Source organism: Lepidothrix coronata, unplaced genomic scaffold, assembly GCF_001604755.1.
Source record: "Lepidothrix coronata isolate B3197 unplaced genomic scaffold, Lepidothrix_coronata-1.0 Scaffold0, whole genome shotgun sequence".
NCBI lineage: Eukaryota > Metazoa > Chordata > Aves > Passeriformes > Pipridae > Lepidothrix > Lepidothrix coronata.
The window spans coordinates 1,652,254-1,668,267 of NW_016690180.1; the positions used below are offsets into that span (position 1 = coordinate 1,652,254).

The 16,014-nt window shown below is 37.5% G+C and overlaps 1 protein-coding gene across 39 annotated transcripts in view; it reads right to left on the bottom strand.

Moving 5' to 3' along the window:
- SORBS2 (sorbin and SH3 domain containing 2) overlaps nt 1-16,014 on the bottom strand; it is a 217,500-nt gene that overhangs the window by 76,474 nt on the left and 125,012 nt on the right. For 35 of the 39 annotated variants that reach the window (XM_017821365.1, XM_017821451.1, XM_017821283.1 and 32 more), the window contains one exon: nt 4,618-4,667. The exons of the other annotated variants lie outside the window; for them this stretch is intronic. In XM_017821365.1, coding sequence (XP_017676854.1) covers nt 4,618-4,627 — 10 coding nt within the window. In that variant the 5' untranslated portion in view covers nt 4,628-4,667. The remainder of the gene's footprint in view (nt 1-4,617; nt 4,668-16,014) is intronic. 39 annotated transcript variants of the gene reach the window in all.

The window sequence follows — 16,014 nt, forward strand, 5'->3', positions numbered from 1 at the left end:
GGACATTGTATCAGAGCAAGAATCAGAAGAACCTGCATGCTGCCTCAAAAGAAGCAGTTTACAAACTGCTTCCCTTATCTGCATGGCCTTACACATTTAACTTCAAGAGGCTTATTCAAGCCTGTATTCCTTTTTCACAGTACGTGAAATTGCCAGTAAATACTAGCTATATTCACCCAGATTCTTGAAGTCCAAATAACACCAAAAAGCCCTCCATCTGGGGTACAGAGTGTTAAGAAACAGTACGGGAGACTGATCTTCTGCTCATTTCACTTGAAAACTTTAAGCAATTAATAATGCACAGCTGTTACTTAAGGAAAATATGAGGGTGAGGCAATCTATATAAAATATATGCATATATAAAAAAATATGTGGGCAAATATGTATACACGTATTCACAATTCTTCTAACCTGAAAAATTGTTCAGGTATGAGCCCCGTCTTACTGCTTTAATATGGAAGCAAAGGAGACTTGAACCAGCTAATGTCTGCAAGCAATACTAGAATATGAAGCTGGGCAATAACTCACAATCAAAACAGCTGCCTAAAATGCAATTCCATCTTCTTTTTCTCTCGCTCCCTTAATTCTGTTTCTTTCCACATTTAACCATTTTCCACTGAATTCATAATTTCAGCAACTGCTCCCACGACAGACAGCATCACCCTAAACAAGCTGTATCTCCATTTGACAAATAGTCTATTTGTTGGGTCCTGCTCCAAAGTAGGACGGAGCCAATTCAAAACAACATCATTTTCATTTAAGAACAAGCGGTGGGTTTCTTGAAAAGACTGTTTCAGAGAGTCAGTAAAAACAGCGGTATAAATAAAGTTGGCAAAAATGAAAGGATGGTGATTTTGTGTGAAGAGGTGAAATAGAGGAGCTGGGGCAGGAAGTTTTTAATAAGCTCTTACAGCTCAAAGAAAAGAAAAATGGCATCCAAACATAATGTTTGCTGATTATTATTCTATTCACTGTACTTGCAAATGGTATCATCTTTCCCATTTTCTGCACAGCATATTCAAGTTTAGAAGTCTTTAGACCAGCACCTCTTACTCCCTATTTGCATTTTGACCTGAGGCAAATATATAGCACTGAATCCAAAAGTCCAAGATAGACAAGGCTGCTGCCTCTCTGTGTCCTCAGGTCCAACCAGCAGGGAGACTGGAGATGTGCTCCCAGCAGACACATGTATACACCACGCACATACATGGCTGGACACACAGCTCCGAGCACTCACAGTAACACAGATGGCACAATGGCCTCATCCCCCTCCCTTCTCTGGCTGAGCAGGATGAAGGTCCACTAGGGAGAACAGCACACATATACAGGGTGGATCCTTCCAGCAGTGGGGCTCAGACACTGAGTCTGCCACTCATTCCATGCCTGGACCACAGGGCACAGACTCTCCTAGGACAGCCCTGAGAGGGCCCTGGACAAGGGAGGCCCTCTCTTCCCTGGGACTCCTTAATTTGTGTTCCTGCCTGCCCTTGTGTCCCTGTGCTTCTCTAGGCTTGTGGAAATAGGCCTTTGATGGCTCCTATGAGGGGCCTGGGAGTAGCCTGGCAAGGCAGGCTATTACTTGGGCTTTCCCTCCTGCCACTGTTTCTCTGAACTCCTTTGTGGGTGTTCGGACAAACTTTTATCATATGATCTACACTGACAGGTGAACCTACTATTATTTGGTTCTCTGGTGCTGCTAAAAACTAAATGTTTTGTAGAATGCCTGGAACACTGAAGTCAACCTAATTTGCTTTAGCGACCTAAAAGTGGTTTCACAATCTATTCAGGAACTCGGCATGGATCCAAGAAATTCTGTTCTTGTCTCCCAGACAAAATGTAAGAGATTAGTCCATGTGATGACTTCCACTAATAATTTTAACAAACAGAAAATATTTGCAGTCTTCCAGAATTGCATACTTTTCACTCTTGGCTGCTCTTTGTGTACTTCATCTAATGCAAACAGTGATCTTGTTTAATACCTTTAAAATTAGATGCATTTATCAAGAATGATCTGTGTGAAATTCAGCCAAAATATTTACAGATGGACAGTAAGAATCTATTTTAGCCTATTAACTTGTATCCATTTATTATACTTCATTGCAATTAATTCTTCCCCAATGTCAACTATGCATGCACATATGTATAATGAACAGTAAGCACATTTATCCTGCATTTTAATCAGATGTAAGCTTCATGGCTGGCTCATGTTTTCTGTCATTTAGTCAGTCAAGTCACCACGGTAATAATGCTCATCAACCTGTAAAATACCTGAAGACTTACTGAAGAAAGCCCCTGTGAATAGTTTAAAATACTATTCTGTTGATGATTGCTTAGTCTCAGTTTAAAAAGGTACACATTCTACTAGACTACTATTTTTAAATTATGACAGCATTTGAACACCAAAAGGAAACATGAGCCCAAAGTACCTTTGGTACTTCTGAAAACCTCTTCTTACCTCTATTTCTTTGCTTTTGCAAAAATGCTTCATTGCCTTATGCTGTTGAATATTCCTTCCTAACATGTGGTACAGAATTAACATCAAATGGTAAGAAATGCCTCCCATATATGGTAGAGTATTGAAAACCAAAGCTCTTCAAAACATTTTCTCTGTAGACAAAAATATCTTCCTCAGGGTTTGCTGAGACAGACTGCCAAGTCTGCAGCCACAGGGAACACAGGATTAGAGGAACCCAGTCTAAGCAGTAGATTTACTTTTTCTTTTTAAAGTCACATATACACTAGCTTTGCCACTCCAGCAGTTACTGGCATCAGAGTGCTCATTTATCTGCAGGAGTCATTAATGAAATGCATATTTTTAAAACAAACTAGTGGCAAATCAATAGTATCTGATAACCTCCAACTGCATCATGCACAAATTCCTGTTATGAAGTAGTGAAATAAAAAAAAACAAACCAAAACTGTATCACTCATGTTCAAAACCAGCATAGTGTAAAAAGAAAAAAAAAAAGAAAAAGAGAAACAACTAGACCAGAACACCATGCAAAACAGCTTCCACCTGAGTCACTCTCTTCCTTAATAAAGTGATGCTCTATATAGGTGCAAAGATAGGTGCAAGATGTTCACTTTTGTACCTATTCACAGGTTATTTTATTTTATTTTTTTGTTACAGTCAGGAAACAATCTACATCAACAGAACTGATAGGAAATACCACATTTGTTGTCTACATGTTCTTTTAGTGCAGCTGGTAACATGCACATTAATATCAAGCATACATAAAATGAAAAATATTTTCACTGTGTAAGTGCAGAGCAGACTAAAGTTCAGCTTACAGTCATGATATCCTTAAGTAACTGGAAAGGATTTCAGGTGTGTTCAGGTCCTTAAAGTCTGTTTTCAAGGCTCCTGTGTGATCAGAAGACTCCCAATCCTCAACAGAAGACATTCAGCCACAGATTATTTAAATCTTATGTCTATCTCTAACCACCCTGGTTAGCATTTGAAAAATAATTAAGAACAACCACAACTTTGGGGCAAAAATGCACAAACTCAACAGAGAAAATTATTTTCTCTGTCTTATTATACTTACAAATGTCATGGTTTCAAGTAAGCCAATACATTTTAACTTCATACTAACAGATCCGTTAAAAAAAATGGGTCCTACAGAGTTCCAGTTGTTTGCGACAACAGGAAGCCACGAAGCCTGATTAATTCAGTGATCCATATAACGGCAACCTATACCATGGAAAAGGTAATCCCTTTGATTTAGAGCATGCTGCTGAAATTCAGGCTTCAAAGTAGTTCAGGTCCTCCAGTCCCACTTATCATGTCAGCTGTCATGGTGCAGCACTATCGTCAATGATAAAACCACTGGTCTGGAAAGGATGGATATGTCTATCCTTGCACCACAGTTAATCTGCAAACCAGACAGTTCACCTATGGACCCTAAAGAGCTGACTGCAACTGAAAATTTACACCTGACATGAGCAAGGTGAGGATTTCAGCAGTCTGCTTTCAAGAGGCCTATTCCCACTTTCAGCACAAACAGCAGCATTATCTATTGACTTCAATAATTCAGGAGCAAATATTAGTATGCTGTCATAGATCATGAAGATAACTTCCTATAGAGTACTTAATTTGGTCAATACATCTGTCACATCAACTTGAGAGAAAATACAAACCTCTGTAAGTACAAAATAGTTATCCTCACCTGATATACAAGTGTAGCTAATAATAAGGGCAGTGTTTATATGTCCCTTAATTAAGTGACAGTACAGAATGAAAATAAAGCATTTTTAAAGCATGTGCATTTTCTTAGGAAAATGTGATGCTTTAACACCATTTTTTCATAGATGCTATGTCCATATGTATTTTCACATAAAACATAAACACACGAAACTGATATTAACTTAAGCACAGAAGGCTAAACATGCATTTATATTTCATGTATCCATATATATCCATACATAGAAAAACATGTATGTAAATTTTATATATGGAATACAAATGCACATAAGCAGGCACACTATTAAAATATCCTGCTTAATTTGAGTACAGCAACAACTAAAATACAATTTGTTAATGAAAATCTGAATAAATTTGGGATTCTCTGCTCACAAAACAACACATAAAAGAAAAATCTCACAGATGCAGCATACCTGTGTTCATTTTGACACTGGAGGTTTTGCTATAAAAGTCTTCAGATTTCCTGCGGGAAATAAAACGATCTATTAATTTGCACAAGATAGGAATGTGTGGTACAAAATGGCAGCAAGGCTTTTGGAGGCGTGGAGAGAGAACCACTGTGATACAAATGGCAGTCCTATTTTAACACAGCTTTAATTAAATTGGTACTGCTTGTCCTTCCAAAGTTAAAGATGAGCTGTCACTTCCATTATAAGCCACTCTATTTTCAACTGTTTAGTATCTCTGTTGTAAACACATGCTCTGGGATAAAAAACTAGTGATTAACTTTCGGGCTTGAAATTATAAAATAAAAATTATTCCCATACAGGAACGTGGAAATATTTTTAAAAGCTGCTTATAAGGTTTATTCACTCCTTTGTGCAAACAGAAAAATGTAAAGAGTAGGTCTCTACAAGTATTTTCTAAGCAGCCAAAGTTAGCAGGTCTTTTTCAATGGTTTATAAGCAGATGTTGTTTTCATCCAGTGATTTAAGGTGTCTCTAGAGACAACACTGACATTCGTAATGTTACTAGCTGTATTTCTATGCACAGAATCAGGGTATGTGTCTTGGCATCCACAGGAATCCATATCAAAACTCCCAATGGAATCAAGAGGTAGTGAATCAAGTCACTATACATCAACACACTTTTTAATGGTTTGCACTGAAACAATGTAAAGTGCACACAAAGGTTGAATTTATTTAGATATCCTAACTCTATACAGTACTTACAAACAAACAAAAAGTAAAACACTACAGACAAAACTACAACTGTAGAAAAAGCACAACATCCTACATTAAGAGCCGACTTTAACCTATGAATGTCACAGGATAAACTAGACATTATTTTCTATCTACTACTGGTTTATGGCATAGCTTCATTTTAGGATTAGGAGCTTTAATACCTCTTCTATTCAGGCTCTTTTAGAGAGAAAAAGATAGATACAGAAAATGTTTCCAATGGCATTCTGTATACTGGCCAGTCTCAGCTGTATCGTTACATATACACTGCCCACTATAATTTACTTCAGTAAGTGGGCAGACACGCTGGAGACCAAAATACTGAAGGCTAAAAAAAGTCATTCTCCCTCTGCACTATTCCCACATCAGGCCCAGAATAAAACAAAGGGAAAAATCAGAATTTGTAATGTAATATAGCTTCAAAAAATAAATTAAAAATACAAACTGCCTGGCTATGTTGAAGTAAGTCGGAAGGTATGCACAGGGGACTGTTTTCATAATGGGAGACTCAAGGTACTAATTAATACAAGTAAACAAAATACCAAAACAGAATTCCAGTTAAACTCTACAAGAAGTCTGAATAACTGTACCTCTCACGTAACATGTATATTGCTGTATTCTCTTGTATTTATAACAAATCAGACATTCCGCTGCTTGAAAAACTTAGTGTTCTTCAGAAACTATCTGAATTCTGCTGCTATTATGCAGTCAGTTTTGTGGAAAAAAAAAAAGCACGTTAAACTTCTTGAGAACTATGGAAATAGACAACTGGCAGTGAATAAAGTGTTATTAAATTATTTTTATGCTGCAGCTATCAGCAAACTACCTCTGAGAGTTTCCAAAAGATCTCTTAAAAATTAAGGCAAATTCTATTTTATTTTTTGATAAATGGTTTTTAACTAAAATTCTGGATTTTTTCCATAGCCACAGAATATTCTTACAGCCTCAAATTCCCACAGTGTTTTCAGTCTTCTAGAAGAGACACCATTTTCAAGCCTTCTTTTAGCTTGAAACTGAATCACTGATGGTACCACAAGCTACAAATTGCAACATGGTATTTATTTTCAGATCCAACAAGTACAGGACTCTTGGAACATTGCAAAGCCAAAATGATTTCCAGCAGGTGGCTTCGACATATTTACCTAAAGCACACTTAACTCTTACTCAAGTTTTAACAGACAAAACTCAGTTTTAGCACCACAGCTTTGTTTCCCTCTGTACAGCTTAAGCTGCATTGCTGACACTCAATGAGGAACTGCATACAAAGACTAACATGTTCCACATTAATCTAATTTTGCTGAAGAACAAATTAGTCTTGCACACCTGAAAAGTATGCATGTAAATAAGGCAACCCAAACTGCACTCATACAAACAGCAGGCCTTGTATTTAATATTAAAATTATTTTGAATTCCTTGCTTCTAAAGAGCCAAAGTACCATTCAAATACTCAATGATTCCAGCAGTAGGAGCCAAAGGAATGCAATGAAATTAACAGACATATGCCTGAAATTATTTTATTCAGCATTGTTTCAATCAGTCTTTAAGATCCTTACTTCAAGAAGGGGGAGAGGGGGTGGGAGTAAAGGGCCTTCTGAAAATTGTTCTTTGTGAATGGGTTTGGCGTAGAGACACCTGACAGAGGTGAGATGAACATTCCACTGGAAGCATCAGACACTTCACTGACAAAATGGATGCCCGATGATCAGCTAAGATCAGCTCTCAGACAGCTAACACTGTGACAGAATGCCCATAATGACTGTGCAGACACAAAGCACTACTGAAGTGCATGAGTTTTCAAAATCAGAGACTGCTATTCAGTCACATACATCAGGCAATTTTTCTACTCAGCTCACACCTGATCTTACATGCTGAGGTAAAAGAACACTGAGTTTAACCACAGTCGCATTAGGTTACCATTGCTACATTTCGTTTTGCTAAATACATAATATATATCCCTGTGCTATTTCTTGATAACACTACAATGATTACCTCAGCTCAGCAATACTTTGCATTACAAGAGACTACTGAAAAGACTCATGAGAATCTCACTGACACCTGATCTATTTTCTCCAAGAGACCCTGATATCTACTTGTAGTTGCTGCTTCTGTTCCTGTAAGTTCTGCAGTGTGGGGTGCTGCAGGAAAGCATTCTGTCACCCCATCTGTTCCACATTCAGACAGAGCTATAAAAAGGGTTAGTGAGAAGTCAAGGAAGGTTTCCCCACCCTCAGTTTATTCATGAATCAAGATGCATGTCTTTATTGTTAGGGTTTTAATTCCCTTCTTGATCAGATGTTAGAGCACCTACAGCCACTAATGCAGGATCTCTAACACCCAATAAATCAACAACTAAGTAAATGTGAGAAAGCGCTTTGTGAATCAAAGCCTAAATGAGGAGTAACATGCTATTAACCTGCTTGCACCTTATTCAAATAATTGTTAATCATTGGTGATAACCACAGTCCAGAGCTACCTAAGGATAGAGGGCCATCAGAAGTTAGAATATTCTTTCCATGTAAAATTTTGGAAAGAACTGGGAAGTAAAGAAAAGGCGACTGCGTTTTTTTCTTTCTTTCTTTTTTTTCTTTTATTTTTTTAAGGACATGTAGAAACTCCAAAAATTATACTTAAAACTTTATTAATAACTCAACATATTATGAAATCTTAAATGCCACATCACAAAGGCATCCAAGCTCATGATTAATTTTTGGGGTCATTCTCCCTCCTGCTCTGTAGCCATGAAGTCTAGACCACTTTGAAATCCCAGGCTTGCTAGCTATGTAACAACAGGGGGCACAGTCTAGAATGCTAGTTGCCTCCTTGCTTACATAGGTTTTGAAAGATTCTTAAAGAATAAGGTGATAAGTTACCTTGTCTGGTTTGTTTTGAATCAGAGCGTAAAAGACAGGCTGACAAAGGACTGCAACATCTCTTATGAGGAAAGGCTGAGGGAGCTGGGCCTGTTCAGCCTTGAGAAGAGATGACTCAGAGAGGACCTCATCAATGTCTATAAGTATCTGAAGAGAGAGTATCAAGAGGATGGATCCAGGCTCTTCTTGGTGGTGCCAAGCAATAGAACAAGAGGCAATGGGCAGAAACTGATGCACAGGAAGTTCCACTGAATATGAGGAAGAACTTCTTCACCATGCAGGTGACCGTGCACTGGAAGAGATTGCCCAGAGAGGTCGTGGAGTCTCCCTCACTGGAGATATTCAAGAATGATATGGACACAATCCTGTGCAATCTGCTTTAGGACAACTCTGCTTGAGCAGGGAGGTTGGACCAGATGACCCACCGTGGTCCCTTCCAACCTTACCCATTCTGTGATTCTAAGTTACCTGTTATTTACTCCTTGCCATTTCACACAAGATATTATAAAAAGCAGGTTTAAGATGTATTTTTTGATACAGGATTTATATTAATCCTAAAGTTAATTCTAGTATGTGCTCTTTATAGCTACCATCTTTTGTAATGAATTCTACTCCAAGGACCTTAGGTGAGAGGAGCAATTGGCTTATAACACAGAGTGCAGATGGATCAACAGCAGGATAGATGTGTGTGTCTGGCTGAAAAATGATAGATTTTCATTGTCTTAGGTAGAGAGCAATGTCCAGATATTTGGAGAAGGCAGAAGCTTTCCAGACTTGTGTGAGAAGGAGTGTCAGACTTTCATCAATGTTTGCCAGTTTCACAGGTTGACCTAGACAGAGTAATCTGAGAAAATATCTGCAAAGTTAAGAGGCCAAATCAGTCAGTGATTATTCAGTTTAAACATTGCAGGTGATCTACAAACACATATTTGTTAGCAGGCAGGATTCTATATCCAAATATGCATGTGGCAGTAAATTATTTTACCCCACATCATTAAGACTCTACACAGCACTCCTGCTCTTACCTCTGCAACAGATACTTCATATGCCAACTCATACATTCAGTGAAGCAGGTAAAAAAAATTATGAGCATTAGTTCTGAAAGGACAGTGAAGCTGATTATTTTATTTCTCTCAATTTTTAAAAGCAATTTTTTCAGATGTTTACTGTTAGCAGGATTACTAGGGCAATGAGAATACAATAAGAACTTGATAAACACCACAATGTTTAGGCTGTGGCAACAAGAACTCACACAAAAAACCAACTGTCTTGAAGTTGCCTTGGGAACAGATGTCTCTCCTGCCAGCCCCTAAGCAGAAGGAAGGCTTATATGCCAATATATTGTTTCTATGAAAAAATGTTTGATGGAGCATAGGTAGACAGTGTCTATAATGAAAAATGGAGAAAGTATGGAAATGGTTCCTCCATGTTTCAATTTCATTACCATGCAACAAGAAGACAACAAAATGGCAGGGTGTCTGTACTGAGATCCAACCCAGCAAGGCATATGCTTAAGCATATGCTTTATGAAGGCCCCACAGAACTATTTCTGTGCTTAAACATAAGCAGAAATACTGTTTGTCCCAGATCACATTGCCTCACCCTATAAGAAGCTGAATACTCAGGAGCTGGATACTCCAGTTCTAATTAAATTGTTTTCAGATAGGTAATCAAAGAGAAAAACACAGACAGACAACTAATATCATAGTTTCTGTCATTTTAGTTTTGCTTACCGGATTGTGAAGACATCCTCATGTTAAGTGTGGTGTTGTTGTACACATGTTACTTACACACATTATCTGCAAATGTACTGATCAGGTCATTAAACAATTAGGATTCCTGAATAATTTGTACATGGCCATAAACTTCTACTGGAATGCAATAGGTAAGTCACATTGTATGTACATGACCAGGGAAATTTGCAAAAATTTGTAAACATACCAGACAAGGTAACTTATCACCTTGTTCTTCAAGAACCTTTCAAAAGCTCTGTTTTCTGGATCATCTGCCTACACTATTACTAACAAACGATTTTAGGTTAATATCTAACTTACAGCATATCAGATATATGAGCCTATTTCCTAACACTGTTATTTAATGTACTGCTAAGATTTTGTTTTTGAAAATCAGAAGTGGTTCTACTTTCTATGAGCAAATGTTCAAAAAGCATCAGATACAGGAGAATCCATCACAGGATCATCATTCTCTATAAGAACATAAAGGAATTGAACGTAAGGGGGAGGAATAAAGGCCCTATTAACCATTTAATGTAATCTTAAATGTAAGCTGCAAATCATAAGGTAATTTCTATTCATGACAATTGTTGAAGTCTGAAGCACTTGTTGGGAGCGCTGTGGTCAGACTTAAGATCCAGAACTTGACAAGTGTATGTGAAAAGTGTGACTGTCTGAAGGCAGGGGAATAAATCTAACAATAAGGAACTTCTTTCCTTACACACTTTTCCTAATGTGATTTTTTCTGAGAATGCCATAAATGCAAGAGTAAGAGAAACTGGTATAATCCCTTCGTTTCTCGTGTTTCTTCATGAAACAGAGAAAGTTAACTATATGTCTGAAAGAAAAGCAAAGACTAAGTTTCTAAACTGTTCCTGACAGCAATCTTCGTTACTGCATGCAGCATCAGTAGAAAAAGGTCTAACATTTGTGTTTAAATTGTTAACAACTTAAGTCTTTATCCCTAGAGAAAAGACTTGAATCTTAAAATTTTGCCTGTTGGTAGCAGGATTTTTACTAGACACATATTTTGGCTTGCTACAAACTGAAAAGCAAACTTAACTCAAATTTCTGCACTTGGTTCTAAATAGGTACTTGCTGTCATCTCAAAATACTTCTCAGACGCTTCAACAGCAGAACATTTTCCTAAAATGTAACTGCAAGTATAAGAGGATACCAAGAAAGTTATTCAAGCTGATAACATTCTGTACATTTTACTGGTTATTTTTACAGCTGCAAAAGGAAGGAGGAGGACAAACTGCTGCTTTTATACTCTGCATCTCCTCCTCTACCACTAGAGAAAATTTTGTTAATAATTCCAGTCGTGCTTGTGGTGTTTGTGATTTTTTAATTATTTTTATTGCTTAAATGTAAATAAAAAAAGAGAAAAGTTCCTTTAACTGACTAAAGGCTAAAAGAGAATTTCCATTAACTTGCTGACTGCAATTCACATTTCTTACCCTTTTTCCCAGGCATCTATTACTGCTTTTAATAATATAAAATTATAAATGTCTAGCCTTTAGTGGTGGTTATCTTCATTCCCTGCTTTTGGCTTCCTCTTTTGCTCTTGTTTTACAGGAACTGTGTTTGTTCAAATGAACTCATTTCATAGGCTGGAAATGATTTAAGATTACTGTATGAGACGATGTCACTGAAGTAGATACGTAGTAGATTAGTGTCCCCACACATAATTACAAAAAACTCCACCATAAGACAGTGTGCCTAAAACGCATTATGCATCTTCTTAGCACTTCTGAAAGTTCCCTTGTCAGGTACACTTAGATGCCACAGACACACCAATGAGCCCCTGACAGGTAGCCAGAACCCATATGGGAGATGGATGCCTGTGGCATTCATTTACATATTATTTCATTCAGGATGTGTAGCAAGGCAGTTCTGCACAGGCACAGCTGTTTGGGAAAAGATTTCAGCATCTAGAACCCCAGAAGATAGGGGTCATTGTGGTCCTTAGCTTAGAACTCTGGTATACACAGTCTGTCCAGTTTTCTCCTTAATGGAAATATGCAGCACTGGTAATACATTAGCTTTCTAGATCACTCTTTGGAAAGGTAGAAACTACTGACACAAAAGAAGCCTGATTAGGAAGTGCCAATCATTTCATCATGGTGAAATATCTGTCTTTTAACAAATACAATATTTAACAATGGTATCCAGAATTCACCTGTCAAATCTTTTTGGCATTCTTTAAAATTTTATTTTAAAATTTTATTTCCCAGAAGATCCAAATATTCCCAGAATATCCAATTATTTCTTCATCTTTCTCAAAATAAACAACAAATATAATTAGAACTATGTTTCTGTTAAAAATACATCATTTGTGGGTTAAATTTGGGTTCATTAGACTGCAGAAGCTACAAAAGGTATTAGGAACATAAGAAAAATTTCCAGCACTTTGCATATTACTTGAATACTTCAAGTATTATCTAATTTTCTGTTTTTATACAGTATGACCAACAATTCATTCTTGCTCTTTTCTACCAGGTATATAATATGCATCAATTTGAGACTAAACATGCATAAATCCTTACCTAAATAGAATTCCTTCCAATGGGGCTTTTTTTCCCCCATAAGTCATTCCCACAGAATCTGTGGAAATAGTGTCAATTCATGAAAGAAAAATCCATTTCTGTTTTCCTCTGTTGGCATATTAAAGTATGCCTCCCTGAACTACTAGGTAATGTTACACCTAGCTAACAGAGTCAGACTAGTGTGTGGGGTGATATAAGTAAGACTCCTTAATATATTCTTATAAATATGCTGAAGCAGCAGCATTTGACTTGAAACTTTTTGTAAAAAAGTTGTAACATGCTCATAAAACCAAAAAGAATACCTATAACTTAAAAGACTAACTAAGAAGATATTAACTGAAACATTTCAATCCTTATTATTTGCTAAGACAATAATTGGAAGGGATTGCACAGGAAACCTTTCAGTACCCCTACTGAGTACCTAAAACTTGTGGCCAATTTTGGCTAAATTTGACAGACATGCAGAGGTCTTGGTAACACTGAAAGCTTACAAGTTCCATGAAGAATTCCCATGGAGAATACAGACCTTATCAAAGCCAAATGGGCAATATATTTTAGCATTATCAGATATAAGTGAATTCATGCAGGGAGGAAGAATTAGGAGCTCTGTGTGGATAAATGCACATATCTTATAATCCCAGCCACAAAACTCCCTTCCACGCTGACCCCAGCTTAATTTGCCTTGTTAGATACCAGACAGACAACAAAAATAACCAAAATATTTCTGCTGTCTAAAAAGGTGCAGAATTGAACTCAAGCTTTTCCCATTATATTCATTCCAAGCTCTGCATGCACTGATGACTAATACAGTTGGAAGCCACTGAACAGCCTTGGTGTAATTCAGTTCCAAAGTGTGTTTCAGCATTAGCAAGTAGGAATAACTTTCTACAGCAAAAGGGTAGGTATCAAAGCCTGACATCCACAGAGGGTCTTAACTTCAGATCAGCTCTACTCTGGCCCTGCAGACCAGAATACTAATGCCACACCTACTTCAGTGACCTCTCATCAGAGGAGGCATGTCAGGCTTCTTCCTTGAGTGCCATCTTCCAGTTTAGCTTTGTTGGTGCATCTGCAGATCTACCCTGTGAACCCAAAATGACATGAACTAAAGAGCAAGAAAGTGGGGAAAGATAGTAAGAATTTTGTTTAGATTAAGGAGTTATGAAGCAAAAGCTAGAGTAGATTAATTCACTGTTAATCTGAATAGATATACAGTTTCTTCAGTTCTGCTCCTCAAGGAACTACTTCTGGCCTTTCAATCGTCATGCCAACATATACTGGAATTTAGTGACCACCAGTTAAGCAGCACTGTACAAACCAGTAAGACTCATTAAGAGTCACGGCTGTCTTTTAGAAGAGTAAGTTCTTTCAGCTTCTGTTAAAATTAGGGCTTTGATGCCTCCATGCCTAAATGACTGCTCAGTGAGAGGCTTCAAAGCAAGTCAAATGTTATAAACTTCTGTTTTCTCTCCTTGCTATAAAGCCTTCCTTATACCATATTGTTTGTCTCATTAACTCCTAGCATATTTTGCCATTTCTGAAGAATCTTAGCACTACCTTGCATACCTTTAGTCCCACTAGACTTAACTGTTTACAGGAAAGAAGATATTTAATAGCAGCAATAAATAATATGTGCTCTCAAAATAAAGGAAAACTACTTATGTACAACACGTGAAAACCAGAATAATCAGCTTTGCAACCTTTAATTTGAATGTTTTGCTGATACTATATTTACCCTTTTCCCAAGGGGCACAGTCACCAATTTTTATTTCACGTAGCTTTACTCCTCCACATAATACACATCAAAATAATGCAACTTCTAGTGTTTATAACATGAATACATGCACATGTCAGCTGGTTTCAGACCTACTGAAATCCAACTTGTCTCAATGCTATACACCACAAAAAACCCCAACAAACTAAAATTCTTCCGAATATAAATAGCCAAAGAAAGAACTACTAGCCACTGTGGTTTGAGGACAGTTAACTCATGTAATTAAGAAGTGTTATTACTAACTACCTGTATCTGCCACCTGACTTACAAAAGTTCTAGACATTTAGTTAATTTTTAGACTGTATGGTTATCTTTCTCTCTCCCTCCCAATTCCTAATTGTTCACCAGCACATTTAAGATTTCTGCTACTGAGAACATCCTTTACTTATCCTAGAGCAAATCAGTCTAAATTTAGTCTAAAATCAAATTTAGTCTAAAACTAAAACTCACAAAGATTAAGCAGAGTGGTATAGGAACAATTAGGAGAGATGGCATGCAAATCAGGGAAAAACAGTATTTGACAGAAACAGCTGTAAAAGAACAAGCAAGCACACAACAAACCTGAATGATAATGCCTGATACCTGAGGGGCTGACAAATTACTCAAAGGCAAATGTGAATTTACAAAGCAGCTCAGAACACACTTAAGAACATGAAGGAGAAAAAAATGGTTCTTTTCTACATGACTATCATACACGGCTATGCAGTGCAATGGAATCCATCTGCTGGTCACGCACAGGTGAGAGCTTTCCATGCTCTTCCACAATAATATACAACACCCACTACCACAGAAACAAAGCGGCAGGGGCACAAACCAGAACAAGTTTTCAGTCTCTTAATTTCCTACTACCAGTGTAAACTGTGTCAGCAAATGGAAGAAGGATACTAAAGTCTACTGCTGACTCTGTTCCTTATCCAAACCTATTCCTGCATCCCCTGAGGAGATCTAGTTTGTGTTCTGGTTGAGGCCACAGATTTGCAGAAACAAGCAAATATAAAGCTATTGAAATAACTGCATCTGCAAAGAGGGAACAAACTGAAGCAGCAAAGGTGTTAGCTGGCATTTCCTATCATCAGCCCTCACAATGCTAATGTAATTCCTTCTCATGTCACCTTCTAGATTTTCTTTCCTTCTAAAAGGAAGAAGAAATACTGAAGTCTCATTATCTGGCATCACAGGGACACCCAAATCACTTTTCTAGAGCCATTAGACAAACCTCTGCCTTTTCAGCTCTCAGCCCCAGATCCCTTCCTAGACAATTTTATCTTCATTGGTTTAACTGACTTTACCAGTTTTTCTGCCACTACCCTCCAAACCAAACTGCTCCTTCCCCTGCCAAAAGCAATTTGTCACAGTCTACTGCTCTTACTCCCTCAGTCTTCAAGCTACGCAGCCTTTTCCTCTGCAAAGATTGGTCTGTAGAGCGTCTGAAAGAAAAGCAAACACCAGCACCTCATTTTCAGATTGCTGTAGCATTCATTGCAGTATCAACTACATGAATAACCTCACTCATCCCCTATACTACCCCTGACACTTAGAAGCATTTGAATAATCAGCTCTAATTTTCCATTCATGTGCACTGGGAATAGATTTTCAGATTCTGTTTTTGCCAAATCTCTACTGCGCACCTGTGAAGAGATGTTTCAGTGGTGCACAATTTTTGTAATGGGAGGGGAAAATCACATTCCTAACAAAGTTGCTTT